At 45.6% G+C, this 21,613-nt stretch overlaps 1 protein-coding gene across 2 annotated transcripts in view; it reads left to right on the top strand.

The window, feature by feature from the left end:
* Positions 1-21,613, top strand: part of CALCR (calcitonin receptor) — a 435,656-nt gene that overhangs the window by 339,005 nt on the left and 75,038 nt on the right. For both annotated transcript variants that reach the window (XM_073677352.1, XM_073677351.1), the window contains exon 5: positions 18,553-18,665. In XM_073677352.1, coding sequence (XP_073533453.1) covers positions 18,553-18,665 — 113 coding nt within the window. The remainder of the gene's footprint in view (positions 1-18,552; positions 18,666-21,613) is intronic.

Here is a 21,613-nt window from a genome sequence, read left to right on the forward strand (position 1 = left end):
ACACCCCATGCAAACACGGCTACGGTGCTAACAAGGAGGTGGAGTAATGTTTTGGGCTGGAATCATGGGGAGAGAGATTGTTGGCCCTTTTAGGATCCCTGAAGGGGTAAAGATGAACTCCATAATGTATGTTGAGTTTCTCAAACAGCACTTCCTGCCATGGTTCAAGAAGAAGAACCGTTCATTCCGCAGCAAGATCATTTTCATGCATGATAATGCCCCGTCTCATGCTGCAAATAACACATCTGCATCTCTGGCTGCTATGGGCATAAAAGGGGACAAACTTATGGTGTGGCCCCCATGCTCCCCTGACCTCAACCCCATTGAGAACCTCTGGAGCATCATCAAAAGGAGAGTCTATGATGGCGGGAGGCAGTTCACATCTAAGCAACAGCTCTGGGAGGGTATTCTGTCCTCATGCAAAACAACTAAAGCAGAAACCATCCAAAACCTGACAAATTCAATGGACGAGAGAGTTCAGAAGCTCCTTTCCAACAAGCGGTCCTATGTGCAAATGTATCATCACCTACAATAAAGTTTTGAGTTGAAAACTATTTGATTTCAGTGTGTAATAACCTGCTAATGCTTATAATTTCAAAAATGTCAATTTTTTTGTTCTTTATTAAAATGAAAAGGTTGAAAACTCTGCTGTGCATAATAATTTGGAACCTGCATTTTGAGTGCAGTTTGAGTTTTTTATTTTTTTAAAAATATCCTGTTATCATAGGCAGTTTGTACAAAAACCTTTCAATTGTACTCTAATAGTTATTTGACTGGAAAATTACAATGACTGCAATTCATATAGGTAATTTGGGAAAATCTGAGAAAATATTGTAGCGCCCCGAGGGTTCGGCCGCTACAGGGGTATTGCACCTCAAACCAGAGGTGTGATATTCCACTCCCGGGTAAGGATGGTGTGTGGACCAGGGATCGGTAGGCTGCATGCACCACACACACCCCATTTCCGGGGGACAGCTCAACGGTCCTCCCATTAGACAGTAATGCAGGCCCGACAGAATCTGTCCCTGGCTGGAGTGGGGAGGGAGGAGGAAAACCCAGTGATGTAGGAGCAGATAGGGGTTGGGTTTCTGGGCATAGGTAGGAGCCCATTGGTTGCAAGTCACCTGGGCTCATACACAGAGAGGGAGGTATAAAAGGTGGGCACCATCTTTGTTCTGGGAGTGGAAGAAGTGAGTTCAGACAGTGAGGAGGAGGAGAGAAGGAGTTCAGCCAGGAGGGCTGACAGGGAGCTGTGGCTCAGTCTGGGCCCAGCTCCACGAGGCAGGCCTAGAGTGAAGGCCAGAGCCAGAAGAAAGGAACAGAAAGGAACAGAACACCAAGAGAGGCCCAGAGACACGAAGGCAGAAGGAACCCTAAGGACCCAGGAGATTGCGGGTGACGGGTTGGCAGAACAGGGTACCAGATCCCAAGTTGGTGGAGGCGACTAATCTTCAGCCAAAGACCGGTGGTCGTGATCATATCTTGGTGCGACCCCTCGCTACACCTACTAGAAAGGCACACCACATAGGGTCAGGGAGGTGAGCACGAAGCCCTCCCAAGAGAAGGCCCGCGGGAGCTGGACAGACGTAGTGTCACTGGTGGGGCACGGCCAGAGAAAGGAGTAGAAGGGAGTCCTGTGACACACTCTGGAATTGCCTGGGGGTTGACCGAGCCCCCTGCCTGGTGGACGCAGCACGGCTTGGGCAGTCATTGTCGGCGGAGTGACTTGGAATATAAAGAACTGTGAGTAAAGAACTTGAACTGCAACCCCACGTCTCTGTGCTTCATCGCCGCACCAGCACTACTAGTGCTGGGACGCCCGTGCACCATCACTCCCATCATCCACTCTTACTGCCCTGGGGCTGCACTCTTCCCGTGGGGAGTCACACTACCTCAGCTGCATACACCACCAGCCCCAACGGTCTACCTTGCAGCGGCGATCCACACTGACCGCAATCCACGGGTGGCGTAGTCGGACAATTAACTTAAAACCCTATAAAGACTGCCACTGGTTTGACCGCCCTGAGCCACGGGACCGGGTCGCCGCCACGGAGTCTACAAACCCCCCCAGAGACCTGGTTCCGGGTAACCCACTACACGTGTACGCTAGGCCCAGGGGGCGCGTCAATATTATTTGCATAATAATTTGGAACACAGTGTATATAGCTATATATAGTACAAAATGTTTTTTTTTAAGATAGAGACCGGAGGCACTGTGTGACGCAGAAATCTTCTGTCTTTAAAATGGCGGCGAAGTGTGGTAGTACGTTACATATTTAAATTATTAGTGATGTCTGGAGAGGGCGGGGGAGAACTGCGACGCCGGATCAGCGCCTGCGCAGACCGCGCTTTCCGGCGCCAGGGGTACATAACATATTTAAATTATAAGTGATGTCATGAGAGGGCGGGGGAGAACTGTGACGCCGGATCAGCGCCTGCGCAGACCGCGCTTTCCGGCGCCAGGGGTATATAACATATTTAAATTATAAGTGATGTCATGAGAGGGCGGGGGAGAACTGCGACGCCGGATCAGCGCCTGCGCAGTTCGCGCTTTCCGGCGCCATTTTTTTTAAGGCACACTGCAACGGTGTCTTCAATGTGTCTATTGAAGACACACTTGCAATGTGTCTTCAATAAAACGGCGCCAGAAGCGCGCTATGCGCATGCGCCGCTACCGACAGTGGATCCCAGCCTTCTGCCCGAAGAGACGCCGCGGCAACTGGTCTTCCGGATAGGTAAGTTGTTATGTTGCCGGAGATCGCGGTATGCGTTCAGTGCTTACGCATACCGCGATCTCCGGCGCCACAGTCCACATCCTCGTTTAGGATGGGGATGCGTGCCTCTGTGGGGTCCAGACTATGCAGGTGCGTCGCGCTTGCGCAGTCTATCGAGGCTTCAGACAGAGGAACGCATCCCCGGTTATATTATAGATGTTTAAATTTAATAATAAAAAAATAAAACAAATAAAAAAAAAGGTTTAATCAACAGCTTCTAGCCCCAACCCTGAATACCCTAAACTAGATATTGCTTATATAAAAAATGATTGTAATGGAAAGTAGGGATGAAAGATTCCCTTTAATTGGTTTTGGTGATTTCAGGAGAAGATATATAAAGGCAAGTGTCTGTTTTTCACATTTTGCAACACAAAAGTACTAAGTACATTTTAAAATTGTGTCCTTCTTTCCATTACGATCATTTTTATATAGGGGATAAATTGTTTTGTATCCTCAGGGGTGGGGATAAAAGCTGTTGTTTAAGGATGACCTTTTTTATTTGTTTTATCTGATTTTTTTTTACATATATTTTAAACATATCCTCTGTCATTGGGGTTGAGATAAATGCCCCAGCTAATACTTTTCTCAGTGTAAGACTTGAGTTAATCTCTATGTATAGTTGTACAAAAAGCCTGTTTATTTCAATCACAATTGGGAGCAATTTAATTTAAAAAAAGGTTCATATCCCCTATTGATTATCAGCAAACATCTGATATCAGCGTAATTAGTAAGTTCTGAAAATACCATGAATATTACTTAATCAATCCCATGGAGGGCGATTTTCGAAACCATGCCTTGATGCAAAATACATCTGGCACCTTGTTATTTTAATGCCATTATTTATAATGGTGTAAACAGAAATGTGTTTCCCACCAATTACTGGATGGAAGATGCTAATTCATGCACCATAACAGTTCTTTATTCATAGGGGTGTGTTCATGAAATTCCACATGCTGTGCCGTCATACTAAGAGTTGGGCCTCTACTTGCCATGCATACTACTGATGGCTGCACCTCTTCACCCCTTATAGCTACACCCATTGTGTTGTAGGTGTTTCCCGAGGCTGATTTTAAGAGAAGTTCAAGGGACTCACCGGGTAAGGTGGATCTTCTAAGCTCCAGGTTGGCACATAGGCCACGGGCGTCTGTGCAACAGGTTGGTGAGTAGAGGGACTGGAAAACCGTAGGCAGACAGGTGGACTGCAGGAAACCGCAGGCAGGCAGAGGACATCAGGAAACCGCAGGCAGGCAGAGGATGTCAGGAAACCACAGGCAAGCAGGTAGAATGCAGGCAGGTAGCAGATAACATTCCGGAGTAATGAGAGAGTCAGTAACCAAGGAAGCCGCACAAGGTCAGGAAGACGTCCTGAAAATTGCAGGTGGACAAGGAAGAGGTCCGGAAGACCCGGGGACAGGTAACCGACAGTGACAGTACTACAGAGTAACTAGAAGCTGCAGACAAGTAGGAAGATGCACTAGAAGCTGCTGGTCTACAAGAGATGCTCTGCAGCCCGCAGCCAGGCTGCTGTGCACACAAGAACTGCAAGTCTAGTCTCAGATTTTATACCAAGGCCCGGGTTTGTGTCTCAGAAGACCCTAAATAGGCCCAGGCAGTTTATCACATGGAAGCACACCAGGCCACTTGCAAAGCCCGATGTGGACCACCAGAAAGTTCAATGGACCAGGGCAGATGAAGCAGAGCCCAGACCAGGAGGGACATGTGTGTAACAGTATCCCCTCCTTAAAGGGCCCCTCCCAAAAATGTTGGTAACCCTCGGCAATGATGTTGTCACTGCCTTACCTTTGGTATCCATGGCCTTGGCAGAGTGAGTAGAGGTCTAGTCACAGATTCAATACTAAAGCCCAGGTGTGTGTCTTAAAAGCCCCTAAACAGTCCCAGGCAGTTCATCATGTGGAAACACACCAGGCCACCTGAAAAGCCCAACGTGGAGCACCAAAAAGGACAGGGGCAGATGGAGCAGAGCCCAGACCAGGGACAGGTGTGTTACAGCTGTGACATTTAAAAAAATATTTCTCAATTTTTTGCTTATTTATTAATATAACAAACTTATCGAAGCCCAAAATAATAAGATCTGAAAAATGTGTGTCACTGTTCTTTTTCTCACACGGTAATCTCCCTTATTTCTGTGCTGTCACGCATTATCTATACAGTTTCGCCACCAGTATTTTATGGTTTTATCTCCCTATCTGGATTGCTTTGCTGTGAGCTGTGACATCCTCTCACTATAAACAATCACCATAAATTGGCTGCTGCATTTCCTGCCTTGGCTTTTAAACAGGCTGTGATAGTCTCTCCTGATTGGCTGTGCTATACCATGTGATGTTAGAAGAAATGCGGTAAATACAACAAGTAATATATTAGAAGTGCGAGTCAAGCATACAAAAACAATCAATAGAAAGCAAAATGTATATGCAAAAAAAGGACTACACATACAAAAAAATTAAAATTTATTATGAAAAAATAACAAATATGACACAATTAAAAACAAAAGGTGTAAGGTAAAGCATAAAATAAAATAATGAGCAAAGGTAAACCACATCTTCAAACCAAAATAGTGGGTCCAGATACAAAGTTGAAGGCAATATCCCCAATAATAAATAGTAATGTAAAACAATACAAAAATATGAAATGAATGGGCTTGCATTGTGTGTAATAATTTTGTTTGCTTTTTATTGCATTCTTTTAAAGACATGCGGCATTTGGAAAAACATAATTCTGGCGTTTTAATTTGATTCGCTTTCTAGCATTTACCGTATGGCTTAATTAATTGTATATTTTAATAGATCAGACTTTTGCAGATGTGGCAATACCAGAAATGATTATTTGATATATGATTAAAATTTGTAGATTTTTTTACTTTTTTAAAACTTTTTTTTTATATTTCTTTCTTAATTTTTTTTTAGTCCCCATAGGGGACTGAAACCTAGACTTAAAGGGAATCTGTCACCCCTTTGGATGTATAGATGCTAATAATATGGGCATACAGGTGATAGAAATGTAAATCTATTCATACTTGTATGCCTCATATTAATGGTTTTGTTGTTTTGAAATCTTTTATTATAACTTTATGGTAATGATTCCGCCAAGCCCAGGGCCCTTAAGGAATCCGTGACAGATTTCCTTAACAACAGGTTGGGATTCACAGTAGGACTAACATGATACAGTGCTGGCCAAAAGTATTGGCACCCCTGCAATTCTGTCAGATAATACTCAGTTTCTTCCTGAAAATGATTGCAATCACAAATTCTTTGGTATTATTCTCTGCATTTAATTTGTCTTCAATAAAAAAAACATAAAAAGAATTGTCCTAAAGCCAAATTGGATATAATTCCACACTAAACCTAAAAAAGGGGGTGGACAAAAGTATTGGCACCCTTTGAAAAATCATGTGATGCTTCTCTAATTCGTGTAATTAACAGCACCTGTAACCTACCTGTGGCACCTAACAGGTGTTGGCAATAACTAAATCACACTTGCAGCCAGTTAACATGGATTAAAGTTGACTCAACCTCTGTCCTGTGTCCTTGTGTATACCACATTGAGCATGGAGAAAAGAAAGACCAAAGAACTGTCTGAGGACTTGAGAAACCAAATTGTGAGGAAGCATGAGCAATCTCAAGGCTACAAGTCCATCTCCAAAGACCTGAATGTTCCTTTGTCTTCCGTGCGCAGTGTCATCAAGAAGTTTAAAGCCCATGGCACTGTGGCTAACCTCCCTAGATGTGGACGGAAAATAAAAATTGACGAGAGATTTCAACGCAAGATTGTGCGGATGGTGGATAAAGAACCTCGACTAACATCCAAACAAGTTCAAGCTGCCCTGCAGTCCGAGGGTACATCAATGTCAACCCGTACTATCCGTCGGCGTCTGAATGAAAAGGGACTGTATGGTAGACCAGGAAGACCCCACTTCTTACCCCGAGACATAAAAAAGCCAGGCTGGAGTTTGCCAAAACTTACCTGAGAAAGCCTAAAACGTTTTGGAAGAATGTTCTCTGGTCAGATGAGACAAAAGTAGAGCTTTTTGGGAAAAAGCATCAACATAGAGTGTACAGGAAAAAAAAGAGGCATTCAAAGAAAAGAACACGGTCCCTACAGTCAAACATGGCGGAGGTTCCCTGATGTTTTGGGGCTGCTTTGCTGCCTCTGGCACTGGACTGCTTGACCGTGTGCATGGCATTATGAAGTCTGAAGACTACCAACAAATTTTGCAGCATAATGTAGGGCCCAGTGTGAGAAAGCTGGGTCTCCCTCAGAGGTCATGGGTCTTCCAGCAGGACAATGACCCAAAACACACTTCCAAAAGCACTATAAAATGGTTTGAGAGAAAGCACTGGAGACTTCTAAGGTGGCCAGCAATGAGTCCAGACCTGAATCCCATAGAACACCTGTGGAGAGATCTCAAAATGGCAGTTTGGAGAAGGCACCCTTCAAATATCAGGGACCTGGAGCAGTTTGCTAAAGAAGAATGGTCTACAATTCCAGCAGAGCATTGTAAGAAACTCATTGATGGTTACCGGAAGCGGTTGTTCGCAGTTATTTTGGCTAAAGGTTGTGCAACCAAGTATTAGGCTGATGGTGCCAATACTTTTGTCCGGCCCTTTTTTGGAGTTTTGTGTGAAATGATCAATGATTTGATTTTTGCTTCATTCTCTTTTGTGTTTTTTCCTTGCAAGCAAATTAAATGAAGAGAATAATACCAAAGAATTTGTGATTGCAATCATTTTCAGGAAGAAACTGAGTATTATCTGACAGAATTGCAGGGGTGCCAATACTTTTGGCCACGACTGTAGCTATGGAGGCCTTCAACAAACCCCCAGATGACATGACATATTATTGACATCCTGTGATTGTGTCGCTAGTGGGGTTGGTGGGTGGTCAATGGGCTCCGGAGAGCACACTGACAATTCCGCCATTTAAATACCACTGTCAAAGATGGTCAAACAGCAGAGATCTGAGAAGCCGGCATCTGCTGCGGATGGTATTGGTTCAGCTTCCCATGCATGGTGACTGTCACACTTTCGGTGGTGCACGTGGTTCGTGGACCCACTTTGCAATAAGCCGGACTTACCCAGGAAGGGAGTGACTAAGCAGCTACCTAGTGTCTCGCCCAGGGGGAATATATGGGGGAAACTCGGTACCCGGGCCTTTACCTTCTGTGGGATGTCACGACAGTCGGCTCCTGGGCCCGTCCTCTGGGTCACTCTTTAAAAGGGGGTTTTATTGTTGCTTAACAGTTTATTTCGTGACGACACCTGTGGTTTCTTGTAATAGTTACCAGCGCTGCTGCAGACCTCCGGGGGTGATGGGATGGCAGCTGGGATGTTTCCCGACTTTCCGCGCTGGGTCTCTCCCTCCTGCCCTGCGCCTCACAAACTGAATCCCAAATGGCGTCCTTGGATCCTTCAGGGACACCTGGAGTTCCCTGGTCTGACTCGGCTACCTTTCTTGGCTGCTAGAATGCGAGTATGGCAACTGCACCATAAAAGTCAGAAGCCTCCGGTTTCCTAGCCGAGACTTGAAGTGACACTACTAGCCCAGGGACCGGTTCCCTTCTTGCAGCCTGGTCCCTCTGACACTTGACAGACTAGGGCGTACGGGTGGCTTCCTGCTCCTTCCGTACCCCTGGGACCCCTTCAGTTACCGGAGCCTTCCTCCTCGGCTCCCCTCCTTTTCTCTCCTCTGCTGGGCCTCATTTACTAGGCCCACTCTGGAGCAGAGCTCCTGAAGAGCACCTGCTCCTCTTACTAGGCACAGACCTACACCTACTACTGCTACTCCTACTTCCTAACTAAGATGGATCCCCTATTTATACTCCTAACAAATGCTCCCCTCAACTCCTTCCTCCACCCACACCCACTACTTGGTTCCCCCTCACTCTGGTTCCCCCCACTCCAGCCAGGGACAGGGCTCAGCAGAACACGGTGCATCTTTCCCCTCCAGCTGGCCTGGAGCAGTGTAGTGTTGGATGCTGGTGTTGGGGTCCCGGGCTGCACTCCTTTCCTTACCAGAGAGTGAGGCACCACCAGTTGTAGTACCCTTGTGGCGACTGAACTCTCAGGGGCGCCACACTCCCCCTTGGTAAAACACAGCACGTCCGCGGGCTGGAACAGAGCAAAAACAGGGTGTTATAGACAAACAAAAATTTTAGAATGCATTCACATATAAGATTGATCATAACTTTTTCTTCCCTTTATTGGAGGCACATTACTTGAACGTTACTGGTACTTTTATCAAACATTATAAAACTAAAACATTTCTTTTATAAAACATTTTCAGCCGGTTACAGCGCGATCTGTAACCAGGTGTCCATTCTTTTTCAACAAGGTGCAAAATCAGCAGCATGAGGGAGCCGCCTGAAAACCCCCAACGTAGGCCCTGGGCGTGGCTACAGGGCATAGATGATCCAGATCCTGGACCTCGTCTTCGGCCACACCAAACGGGTTTTTGTTCTGAGGTCTGTAGTTGTATATATAAAACCAATAAAGAGCACTTCAAGAAGCGCAACTATTTACAGGTGAAAGTTTTTCGCTGCTCACAGTCCTCAGCCTACAAGTCTTTATACCCTTACGGGTAACTGGGTAGCAAACATTAAGTCAACTGCACCCTTCCGGGCAATTTATGTACAGTTCAAGTTCAGTTCCATCTACTGCGCTCAGTAGTGGTACCCCCACTGGGGATGTTCTTGGTGCTCGCCGACTGACCCGGCCGGGTCATCAGCCTCAGGCTGCAGGGGCATGTCCTAGTCCTCTTTAAACACGCGATGGACTCGGAGGGCGTACCACCCGCGATCCCCATGGTGCCTGGTGTAGGAGACATAGTCACCAGGGTATAAATTTCAGTCAGGGTGTCCTTGTTCTAGGTGGGACTCGACATCCCGCCTGTTTACAAAAATGTCCCGGTCAAATTCTGGGTCATGAATAAAGCCCCATCCGGCTTCTTGGTTGAACTTAACTATGAGTCCCTCCTCCCGGGGACTAGGCAGAATGGACTCATTCTGACGTACTTGTGCTTTGGCGGCCTTTTATCTGGCCTCCAATTGCTCCGAGCGCACCTGCCGGGTGCACCGCTCCTTGGCTAGCTGTTGGAGCTCCTGTCTGCAGAACTCCTCTCTCTGCAGGGCTTGGGCCTGGGTCTCCTGCGGGAACCCCATCAGGTCCCCCCCCCGGTTGTCCCACCTATACTCTTCTCCTTCATGGCTGGCAGCCGGGGGCGCTGGTGCGGGAAGTAGAGGATGTTGCTGCTGGTCCTCGAACTTGGCAGACCAATCAAACGAGGGCGCTCCGTACACCCACCTACCTCCACCTACTACTGCTACTCCTACTTCCTAACTAAGATGGATCCCCTATTTATACTCCTAACAAATGCTCCCCTCAACTCCTTCCTCCACCCACACCCACTACTTGGTTCCCCCTCACTCTGGTTCCCCCCACTCCAACCAGGGACAGGGCTCAGCAGAACACGGTGCATCTTGCCCCTCCAGCCGGCCTGGAGCATTGTAGTGTTGGATATAGGTGTTGGGGTCCCCGGCTGCACTCCTTTCCTTACCAGAGAGTGAGGCACCGCCATTTGTAGTACACCTGTTGTGACTGGACCCTCAGGGGCGCCACACTAGGTCTTCGCTGGAGCCTCTAGTGGTGAGGTCAGGCTTGTGCGGCAGATACCTGCCAGGTACCACTTCAGGGCGCGTCTGACAGTAGCTGCTGACCCCAAAGGGCAGAGACGTACTACGGAAGAGAATAGCCACTTGGGACAAGTTCAGACAGGACGGCCACTTGGGACAGGATTCAGGTAAAGCCGACAGGACGGCCACAGGTACAGGTTAAGAGTTCAATCCACAGGGTGGCGACAGGTACCGCATCTGCGGTTTCAGTAAATGGGCAGCTAGACTAGACTATGGGACACAGGATACGGGACACCGGATAACTGTAACGGGCAAGGGGAAACCTGGCAGCATAGAGTTGCTCACACTACTACCTACTAAACTATAGTGATTGCTCAGACACCTCCTTATTGGGGAGGGTGCCTTATATACAAGATGTCTCTCAGCTATAGGCTGAGAGTCACCTTGCAGGTGTACATACAAAGACTAAATGTTTCCCAGCTGTCGCTGGAAGCATTTAACGTGTGCGCGCACTGCCCCTCTAAGAACAGGGACGCAAGCGCGCTGGAGCGGCGAGCGATCTGACGTCCCTGCATGCCAAAAGAAGGGAACAGCATGCAGGGGCGCCGGACACATCGCTACAGTGACCCAACACAGGGTGTACTATTACATAATTCTTTGGGAATGGGTTCATTGCTGACCATCCTCGTGACCACACGCCCCACTGAATGTGTCACTGAATGTTGGGGCTGACGATGAAGAATTGCGGCATCACCCACAAAAAGCTTTATGGAGGCACTGATTTGCGGGCGAGTTCTCAACTCTTTGAGAGTTTGGAGGTCACCTTTTTTGTCCAGGAGCGTACCGGAAATGAAGCCGGTGGGGTCTATATTTTATCCCATTGGCCAAGTCTTATAGTTGTGGAAGCCATACTTACTTCAAGTACTAGGCAGTCCATGTAATGCATGAGCGGACTGGATCCACCAGAAGGCACACAGAGGTGGGCGTCCAGACTCGCCCTCTTACAGCCCAACTCATCTACACATCCTATTTTAATATAAATGATCCGGATCTGTGATAAGTTATTACGATTGAGCCGAAATGTCTACCCTTCGACTATAACCTCACGATCTGGTTTCTGGCTAAAACTGCTGAATTCACTCGCTCCTCGCGGCTTTTATCTTATTTTCAGCAAATCTGAAGAAATATCTACAGAAGCGTTAATGTTTATCTCAGTTACCGCCACTGTGGCCTATTACTCAAGCTCAACTACATCGAAGACTTTCCTACTAATTTGATCTCCTTTTTCCATTCGGAGGAGAAAAACAAATGAATGCATAAACTCTACATGATTGAGCTCCCTTAGAAGTCACGCGCAGTAAAATACCATCAGCGCGCTTATAATATATTCCCTGCACATAGTCGGCCGGCAATGCGGTTTGTGAAGGAGCTGCTGAACCTATCAACATTTTAATTATAGCCAGGGGTGAAGGGAAATGTTATTTGTGAGGATGATCTCTATGAAAAACGAGGCAGTGAGTAAAACCTTCTCTGATATAAAACGAGACTTTCCCAGCAATAAACTTCTGAACTGTCTTGCTCTTTGATGGAGCCTTGTAGGTCTAAAGACAAACGAGAACGGTGACGTCGCTCGCGGCCATCCGTTATCGGCTGATAAATGATAGGATTCTGTTATTTTGTGCCATATATCGTTGTGTATCTCAGGTGATACGTAACTTTCTAAGGAAATGTATGGCAGAAACTATATATTTGGGGCAACCTAGAGAAATATATTTGTCACCATGGGATGATTTTCGAACGCCATTGTTCTGCGTTTTATGGGAAATATCTCATGTAAATAAATAATTTTTGATAATCATCCCATCAACAATACCAATGGACAAAGGTGTTGGAACACGTCTTAATCATAGAATTTGGGTTTTTCATTTATTCCCATTGGCACAGGTGTATAAAATCCAGATCCTCGCCATGCTGTCTGCCTTCACCAAAATTTATTCTAAAGAACCAACTGAATTCCAGCGTGGTTCTGTTGTAAAAAGTCAGTTCTAACTTCTTAAATAATCCAACTTCACATGTGATTCCTTCATTCAATAGTCTCTGCCGCCCTCCTTACAACCAAATGTACTTTATGACCCTGATTTATGAAAGCAATTGTGTAAATCGCTTTGAAAGGTCACAAAATTTTTGTGTAATGAGCTGCGGAACATTTTTGAAACTTTTGGCATTTTCACACCAGTTTTGCCCAGAGGTCTCTGACAAAATCGGCAGAGCTAGGGAGGAGCGGGGGTGCAGAAGGGGCAAGATGACACAGCTCATCTAATTAATAACATGTAGCATACTTTACACCACAAATCTTACTCCAGTTACTGACTGGAGTAAGAATTGTTGCAAAGTGCAAGAAGACTCCAGTACGTCCTCTTATCAACACTAGCGTGCAAATCACTGGTCTTGATGAATCGGGGTCTATATCTTTACATACACAGATACTACCTGGTGATTGGCTAATGCAGCTTTATGTGTACTGCACTATTTTCTATAAAAAGTGGCTTCACCATTGTACAAACCAATTAAATGGATTGGACAGATGGATTGGATGACTTATTATTCAATAAAGCTATTGAAATCACACTGGTCTGTAGAACAAAGGAGCCAGTGATCTCCAATTGAACATTCAGCTCTTGTTAAAAGCCCAATGTCATAGCTCAGACCAAAGGCATAGCAAGGGTGGAACCACAGAGGTGGTTGTCCCGAGAGATAAAGTCTGTGGGGCGCAACATTCTGGTTAGGGTTAGGGCTAGGGATAGGGATAAAGATAGGGTTAGGAATGGAGTAAGGGTTAGGGATGGAGATAGAGATGGTAAAGATAATGATAGCGATAAGGTTCGAGTGAGAAATTCAATTATGAAGAAAAAACTTGCGGCAGTCGTCCATTTATCTGCGCTTTATTCCAAATTATTGAAAGTACACAGGAAAGATGGCGCTGCCTCATAATTAATTCATGGTCTTGGACTGCTGCTGAGCACCGCTGTTATCTGTGGGTATGACCCTAAAAACAAGTGTTGTTTTTGGATATATACGAAAGAAGTCGTGATTTAATCGATTCCACAGTGCTGGTGAGAATTTTCGATTGTCTAAAGATAGAAATGGGGTTAAGGATAGAGTCTCGATTAGAGATAGGGTTAGGGATGGAAACAGAGATGATAAAGAGAGAGGTAGGTTTAGGGTTAGAGATAGGGTTAGAGATAGTGGTAGGGCTAGGGTTAAACCCCCCCCCATACACCTAAGATGGTTGTCAGCCGAACGATAGTTCTCCCAAGTCCTCCATACACAGAAGCGCTCTACTTGGCTGTATGTTCTCTGCTTATCTCCAGAAGGACAAAGTGATTGGCCATTGGAAATACCACCCAACCGATCGTTCTCTCCACCGACATTATCCATCGGAGGAGAGTCAGGAGGCCCTCATACACGTTAGACTGTCAGCTGAATAAAGGTAGATTTCGCTGACTTTAATGTGTATGGGGAGACTTTAGGGTTAGGGATAGGGCAATGGTTAGGGATAGGGCTAGGTTAATGACATAGTTACATTAAAAAAAAAAGTTTTACTAAATAAAAAGGTGAAAAATATAACAAAGAACAACTTTTTCTTTTTTAAAATTCAATGTCAGATTTCAGTAAAAAGCAGGATAAAAATAGAGGGTCAAAGTGCACACTATGATGTATGTATAAGCTTTGCTCATAATACAATACATGTTCTTGGGCAATAAAAGAATCAATACTGGGCTTGTGGACAAGACTCAAAGAGTGTGAACAGTCCACAGGGTGAGGGAGGCCCAAAATACTTGACTTGCCCCAGGTGGAGGCCACTCATACTACACCACTGGCTCAGTCAGATGGACTAATGATGAGCTGCGGGGGTTTAAAGTTGGCCTCTTTCTTCTACTATTTAGTTTGGATCTTAACTCCCAGTTCACCTAAAATACTATCTGCTATGATACATATTCTGACTTGTCAGACATTAGAATAACTGACGATGGACATTCCCTTTAAATTTCATTGTCTGAAACCATATTTTATTTATTAACAGAATCAAAAATTAAGCAACTTTACAGATAGTTGTTTTGTGTCCGCAGCTTTCATGCTGATTTATTCATCTCCATAGAGACAGACTACAAACAAACCCTGCGTAGTCTGATCCTGCAGTCATAGCCCTTTTTATCTGTCCCCTGGTTTTTTTTTTGTTAACACAGAAGTCATAGGGAATAGATAAAAATGGATTGTGACTGAAGAATCAGACTACAAATGGTTGTAGTCTGTTACCGTGGTAACACATATCAAATTTAAACTGTTTGAAAAGTTGCTTTATTTTTGAATTTTTTTGAAGCTTTTTATGGAATGGGCTCACAGTTTTAGAAGTAAAATATTGAGGAGCTCGATTAATACCTTGTCTAATGACAACTAATGATATGTGTGCGTGATAAATAAGTAATGTCTTTTCTGAGTATGTGACAGCGCTGCGACCTTGCTTCATCTGCAGTAATAACGGCCATTCATAGTGCAATTAGTCATGGATTGAATACACACACCGGCTATTCCAACTGCGTTTGTCGTAAATAGGAATTTTATGACTTTTAACGAATTGCAATGATTTATTGCACTTTATTAATAATGTGACGGCAGTACTAATATTATTAGCAAAAATGTCTTTGTTAAATGGACTGTACAACATTAGAAAAACACGGCTGTCCATGGGTCATGTCTGATATTGCAGCTCGCTTCCATTAAAGTGAATCGGGAGGAGCTGCAATACCACACGCAACCTGAGAACAAGGGTGGCGCTGTTTCTTTATTTTTATTTTTTTGCATTGTTTTTTTTTACCATATCACAATCTATACTAAAAATATTAAAACAGAAATCTTTCAATTTTTACACTGGCCACTTGGACCTATTGTTTTAGGAAGCAACACATGTACATTAACCACAATGGTTGGTTCTCGACCTTATATTTTGTATTGAAGCGTCTATTGAGTGTGTGTAAAGATCATTGTGAAGGGATGAGGCGCAGGTGAGCTGTGATCCTGTCTTATCAGCTGTGTATATAGAGGTGTTACCTGTCATTATAATCCTGCCTGTGATGGTAGTGAGCCCGCTGAAAAGACAAGAAGTATGAGTCTAAAAAAAAGCCCCAGTGGCCAATGTGAAAATTGCAGGATTTTTCTTTATAAAGATCTTAATATGAAAAAAAAACATTAACAATCCTGTAAAAACATACATGAAACACAAAAAAGGTAATTTTCTGATGATCGCTTCCATTTTATTTTGTACAACCCCCTTTAATTGAAACAAGTGCTGTAAATGAAAGGATATGAACACCTTTATTTAACTTAAATGCATGTACTTCGGGCAAAATATAATTTTTTGCCATTGGGTTTCATAAAAAAAAAAAATCTCCACTTTTTAGCTTCTTAAGGTTGATGGTTTCCCTGCACATTGCTGGCTGCAGAATGAGTTCTCTAAGAATCTGTCAGTGAGTTCATTTTGATACATAGTTTTGTGTTTTAATTAAGCTGATTTATGAACGCAGGTCGCATCAAAGGAGAACTGAACTTCCATGTGGTCATATATCAGCTGAGATGAGCTCAGGAAGCAACACATAAAGGAGTTATAAACTCTCCCATCAGAATGAGCTCACTGATAGATTCTCTGATAACTCACTCTACAGCTAGTGATAGACATTCCAGCACAGAGTCTATAGAAGGTGCAAAATTTTTAATGAAACCCAATTGCAGAAAAATATTTTAGGCCGAAATACATGTATTTAAGTGAAAATCAAGCCCTCAAAAGGTGTCAATATCCTGTAAGTGTGATGGTTGGGGGGTTGCTCAAGTTTTGTACTGGGGTCTTCACATCACATTTCAGTCACTAATAGTGTTGAGCGAGCATGCTCGCTACTGCTCGGTACTCGCCCGAGCATCTCACTACTCAACATGCTCGGCGCTCGCCGAGTATTTCCGGGGTTTACGGTGGGAGCTCGGGTCCCCTCCCTGCATGTTTGGCGTTCTTTACAGAGCCAATGAACATGCAGGGATTGCCTGCCACTCACTGTAATGCCGCAGCCATGTTGGTTGTGGCATTGCAGTGATTGGCTGGCCGCACAGCGTCAGCAGGTCTATATGAGACCTGGCGCCACCATGCTTGTCACAGTCACTCCGGATCAGACAGTGTAGGGAGAGCTGCTGCTGAGTCAGGGAGAGATTTGCTTGTGTATTAGGTAGTGTAGGGAGAAAAAACATACAGTACACATATCCATCTTAACAAACAGTCCTTCTGAGGACTAATCCATTTGCAGAGATATCAGGCAGGCAGTGTATATAGCAGACTGCAGTGCATATAGCACAAGAGGCTCCATTCCAATTCTGCCTTCTGCTGCTGTTAGATATTTCTATACAAAGGCCCAGGTCTCAGGGGCCAGGAATACTTTTCTTTGGATCTTAATCCTCATTATTTGCTTAAAAAGCAATCCAGAGAACACCATTTTTTCTGCGCCGTTGGCTTGTTGGCACTGCAGAATACAGCCAGGTCCTTTCCATATTACAGCGCTAGAAATCCAGCTATTAAAAACTGTGTTTTCTCCGTCAAACGGATCACATATACTTTGTCAGAAAATACTGCCATTTCTGGCCTCCATTAAAAATTTCTTTCAGTGAAGCAATTCACAGCAGTTTGCTTGTACATGTTATTTCTCAAAACGCATTACAGATCAGGCCATTGTCCAACTCTGTATTCATGAAATTAAATGCGCAAAGAAAGATGTGTGTGTGTGTCAAAGCACCACCGACAAGTGCGAGTTGATGTTGGACGGGCTGCCATTGCTTCTGCAACAAGCTGCATTACAGGACTTCCTGGGAGAAATGACACGCAGGGTAGATACGGTTTCCCTCTATGCCAGTCCTTTCACCGAGCTAAATACAACTCTCAGCAAAAAAAGTTGTGGACTGGCTCCGTATCGTCCCTGGCCACATTCACCTGTCCACGTGTTTGTGGTTAGGCGGTCCTTCCCAGTAAGTGCACTGGGGAGGTCACGGGTAATGTTGTGGGACTCGTGCTTGTGGAAGGCGGAGACGACACCAGGAGAAACAGTGGCGGCTGGGGACCAAGTATGGACACCCGGCCGCCGCCGGCATGAGGTTATGAAAAGCTTCCGCCTCCACGAGCCTAAAAGGCCACATTTCATGTGCAAGCAGCTGTCAAAAATTTGGCAGTATAGTATTGCAGCCTGTGGGTGGGTGTCTGGCTGCCTGCATACTTGCGCTTGCAATCCAAGGAATGGGGTAGGGACAACTGAACGCTGCAGTGGGACAAGGATGTGGACGGTGATTGTTGCAAGTCTACAATGACAGGTGCATGGCGGGAGGCATCTTCGCATGCGCCAAGGATCACTTATGATGGGCACACTTTTAGGCAGTGACCTGGGAGTCAGAGATGCTTCCAGAGGTCTTCCCCATGCTGTTCCCATGTCTTTTCAGCACTGTATGCATGTGTCTGATGATGTGTCACACACCACATGGCCAGATAAGGTTGTAAAATGTTAAAATGTCATTTCCAAGTGAATGCATTTGTCTTGGTTGAAAGCAATGCAAAAACGCATCAAAAACGCTACGTGTGAACATAGCCCAAGGTGTGGAGGAGTATTTTTGTTTTTGTATATTTATTTTGCCTTATATACAAGTCATTACCCTGGAAAGGATGTTCCTTAATATATTTCCCAGGAAAATCCATTTTGGTTTTGGTTTTGTATGTTTTATTGTGAGTCCATAAAAGTGGCGTAATACTCTGACCACGTTGCTGACAGCAGTGACCTGGGAGTCAGAGATGCTTCCAGGGGTCTTCCCCATGCTGTTTCCATGTCATTTGAGCACTGTTCCCATCGATTTGAGCAATTTTTAGGCCCTCTGCAGACCGCCGGGGGGGAGCCGCCTGAAAAATGCTCGAGTTTCCCATAGACTTACATTGGGCTCGTTGCTTGGGTCGAGCACCCGAGTATTCCAATTTGCTCGACCCGAGCAACGAGTACCCAAGCATTTTAGTGCTCGCTCATCACTAGTCACTAACTCAAGTAATTTTCTCATTTACAGAAAAGGCTTCGAAATATTGTGACGAGAAGGGAAACTGGTTCCAACATCCGGAAAGTAACAGAACCTGGTCCAACTACACCATGTGCATCAGCTTCACAAAGGAGAAGCTGAAGGTAAGCTAGTGGCCGTCACTGTTATTGGGGTCCTGTGGCTGTTATGGTTATGGGGGTACTGTTGTTGTCACTGTTGTTGGGGTTCCTGTAGCATTTACCGATATGGAGGTTTAGTATTTGGGGGTCCTGTGGCCTCCCGGTTATTGTGGTTACAGGACTGGCAGTTATTAGGGTCCTGTGGCTCTTCCTGGTAATGGAAGGCCTGTGACTTTCAAAGTTTGAGGCATCTGGGCAGTCATTAATATGGGGGTTTTGTAGCGGTCATTAATATGGGGTTTGTGGTGGTCATTAATATGGGGTTTGTGGTGGTCATCAATATTGGGGTCTTGTGGTGGGATTTCACTGTGTTTGGCAGCTGGTAGCGTGCACACAGGCAATGTCTCTGGTCCAAACAAAGGTAGTTTTATTATTTTCATAAAATTTCAGTGGTTCCAAAAAGAAAACAGCGTCTCCAGGACACAAATGTGGCACCCCAGGGGTCCAGTTGCCACAGTGGCATTGCCTCCCTCACAAGGGGTGATGCCATGTCTGGAAGCAAGGAGAGGTCCCCTAATCAGGTTTACCAGCATACAACACTTTCCTGGCTCCAGACCAGCAAGGGGAGCTCCTCCCCTTAGCAACTGGAATCTGGAGGCTGGGTTAGTGAGAGTGAGTTGAGAGGAGTTGGAGACAGGACAGCGACGAGGAAGGACCTGGGGAGGCGAGCTGTGTACAAGCTCGTCCCAGAGGAGAGAAGCGCAAGTGAACTGGACACCAGAGTCCGTGGTTGTGGGGCACTGAAGGCCCAGCAGCAGAAACCGGAGGGCAGGAGACTGCAGGTCTCCTGGCCCCACCAGACGCCCGGCGACACAGCAGCACCATAGGGCCCAGCACCGCCACGTGGGAGCGACACTTAAGGAAGACCCGAGCTGCCTGCCATACGGGTGAGCACAGAGACGTTTTACTCAGGGACGAGGGCCACAGAATAGCTACAAGCAGCAGAGCCAAAGAGATTAGTGCAGAGCAAAGGCCTACAACTCCACCTGGAGAGGTGGATCCCCAACTTGCTCCCAGGCCGCCCGGACCCCTACTACCAGCTAGTACCCGTGCCCCGGTCTGCCTAACAACCGCAAGTAAAGATAAGAGGAAACCGCCATTAAGTTGTGGACTGGTCATTATCTGCGCCATCACCTGCATTACACCGCACCAACAACATCCACCTCCACAATTCTACATATCCTGCCCTGGAGCTAAGCTCTGCCTGTGGAGAGCTGAACCAACTCTGCTGCATCACCATCAGCTCCAGAGGATCTGCACCGCAGCGGCGGCTTCATCTAGCCACATACCACAGGTGGCGTCACGAACATTATCTCTAAAACCTTTATTTCCCCTTTTACTTTTGCCTTTAATTGACCGCCCTGGGTCACGGACTGGGTCACTACCACCCTGGGTCACGGACTGGGTCACTGCCACCGTGACATCCTCCAGCATCGGCTGGCCCGGCTACCGAGTACCCCATGGCCCAGGGGTGAGTCACAAAGGTATACCAGGAAAAAAACAGTTACTGCGCCAGCAAATCTAAGGCAGTTTGGACTTCTCAGAACAGATTAAAGTCCATTCTGAATCTCTGGCAGAGATTAACCAACTCCACAAGGTCTGTATCTGCTCCTACACACAGAACCACATCAAGAGGTCTTTCCACCTCACACCACCACACAGGGAATGAAGCAGCTAAGCTGCCTTGAATAGGCTGTTCAGATCCTAAGGCGGGGACATGGGAGCAGCCAGTCCCACTCATCTCTTTTGCCTGCTCCTAAAAACCTGGACCCATGCTGCCCTATAAAAAAAATATCTCAGCACTAACTGTGCTAGAGCCTGCTCTCCAGTGTTCACCAAGCCTAGGCACCTTGGTGACACATATACCCCATCCAGGACCTATACAGCTGCTTTCTTACAGGAGGTTTTGTGGAAGTAATTTATAGGAGAGTCGTGACAATGTTAATATGGGGGGTTTGTGCTGGACATTAACATGTAGTGGTCATCAATATGGGAGTTGTGCCATCATCAATATTGGAGTTGTAACTGTCATTAATATGGGGGTTTGTGGCAGTCATTAATATGAGGTTTATGGTGGTCATTAATATGGGAGTTGGTGTTGGTCATTAATATAGGGGTTTGTGGTGGTCATTAATATGGGAGCTGTGGCGGTCATTAATTAGGGGTTTGTGTCGATCATTAATATGGGGTTTGTGGCTGCCATTAATATGGGGTTTGTGTAGGTTTTTAGTATGGAGTTTGTGTTGACCATTAAAATGTGGGTTTGTTACAGTCATTATTATGGAATTTGTGTTAGTCATTAATATGAGTGTTTTGTGGCAGTCATTAATATGAGGATTGTGATGGTCATTAAAAGTAATCTGTCAGCAGGTTTTTGCTTTGTAAAAACAGCAGGAGATAGGCCGAAACACAGATTTCAACAATGTGTCACTTATTAGGCTGTGTGCTGTAGTTTATTTACAATGAAGGTTTAATCATCAGATTATCACTGCCAGGACTCATAGTCATGTGAGCCCTTGTCCGACTCCGTCCCTTTCTTTGATAAGCAGCTCACTGTCAATAGATAATATACCCAGAATGCTGTAGTGTAGGCGGAGTCAGCTATGGTGTGGGCGGGGTCAGCTGTGATGTGGGCGGGGTTAGCTTTCTCAGCTCTGCTTCATGTTACATCTAAAAACTCTGATTATGTCACAACTGCTGCATCCAGTACACAAAGTGACACATCGCTGAAATCAGGGTCTCTGCCCCTACATCATGCTGCTCTCAGATGAGCAAAAACTTGTTGACAGATTCCCTGTAATATGGGGGTTTGTGGCAGTCATTAATATGGGGTTTGTCACAGTTAGGAGGTGTACATGTGACATTCCCTTATATGGGGGTTTTATGGTTGTCACTGTTGTAGGGGGGTGTTG

This window comes from Phyllobates terribilis, unplaced genomic scaffold (genome assembly GCF_046119375.1).
Source record: "Phyllobates terribilis strain yellow unplaced genomic scaffold, ASM4611937v1 Scaffold_4__5_contigs__length_816908805, whole genome shotgun sequence".
NCBI classification, from domain to species: domain Eukaryota; kingdom Metazoa; phylum Chordata; class Amphibia; order Anura; family Dendrobatidae; genus Phyllobates; species Phyllobates terribilis.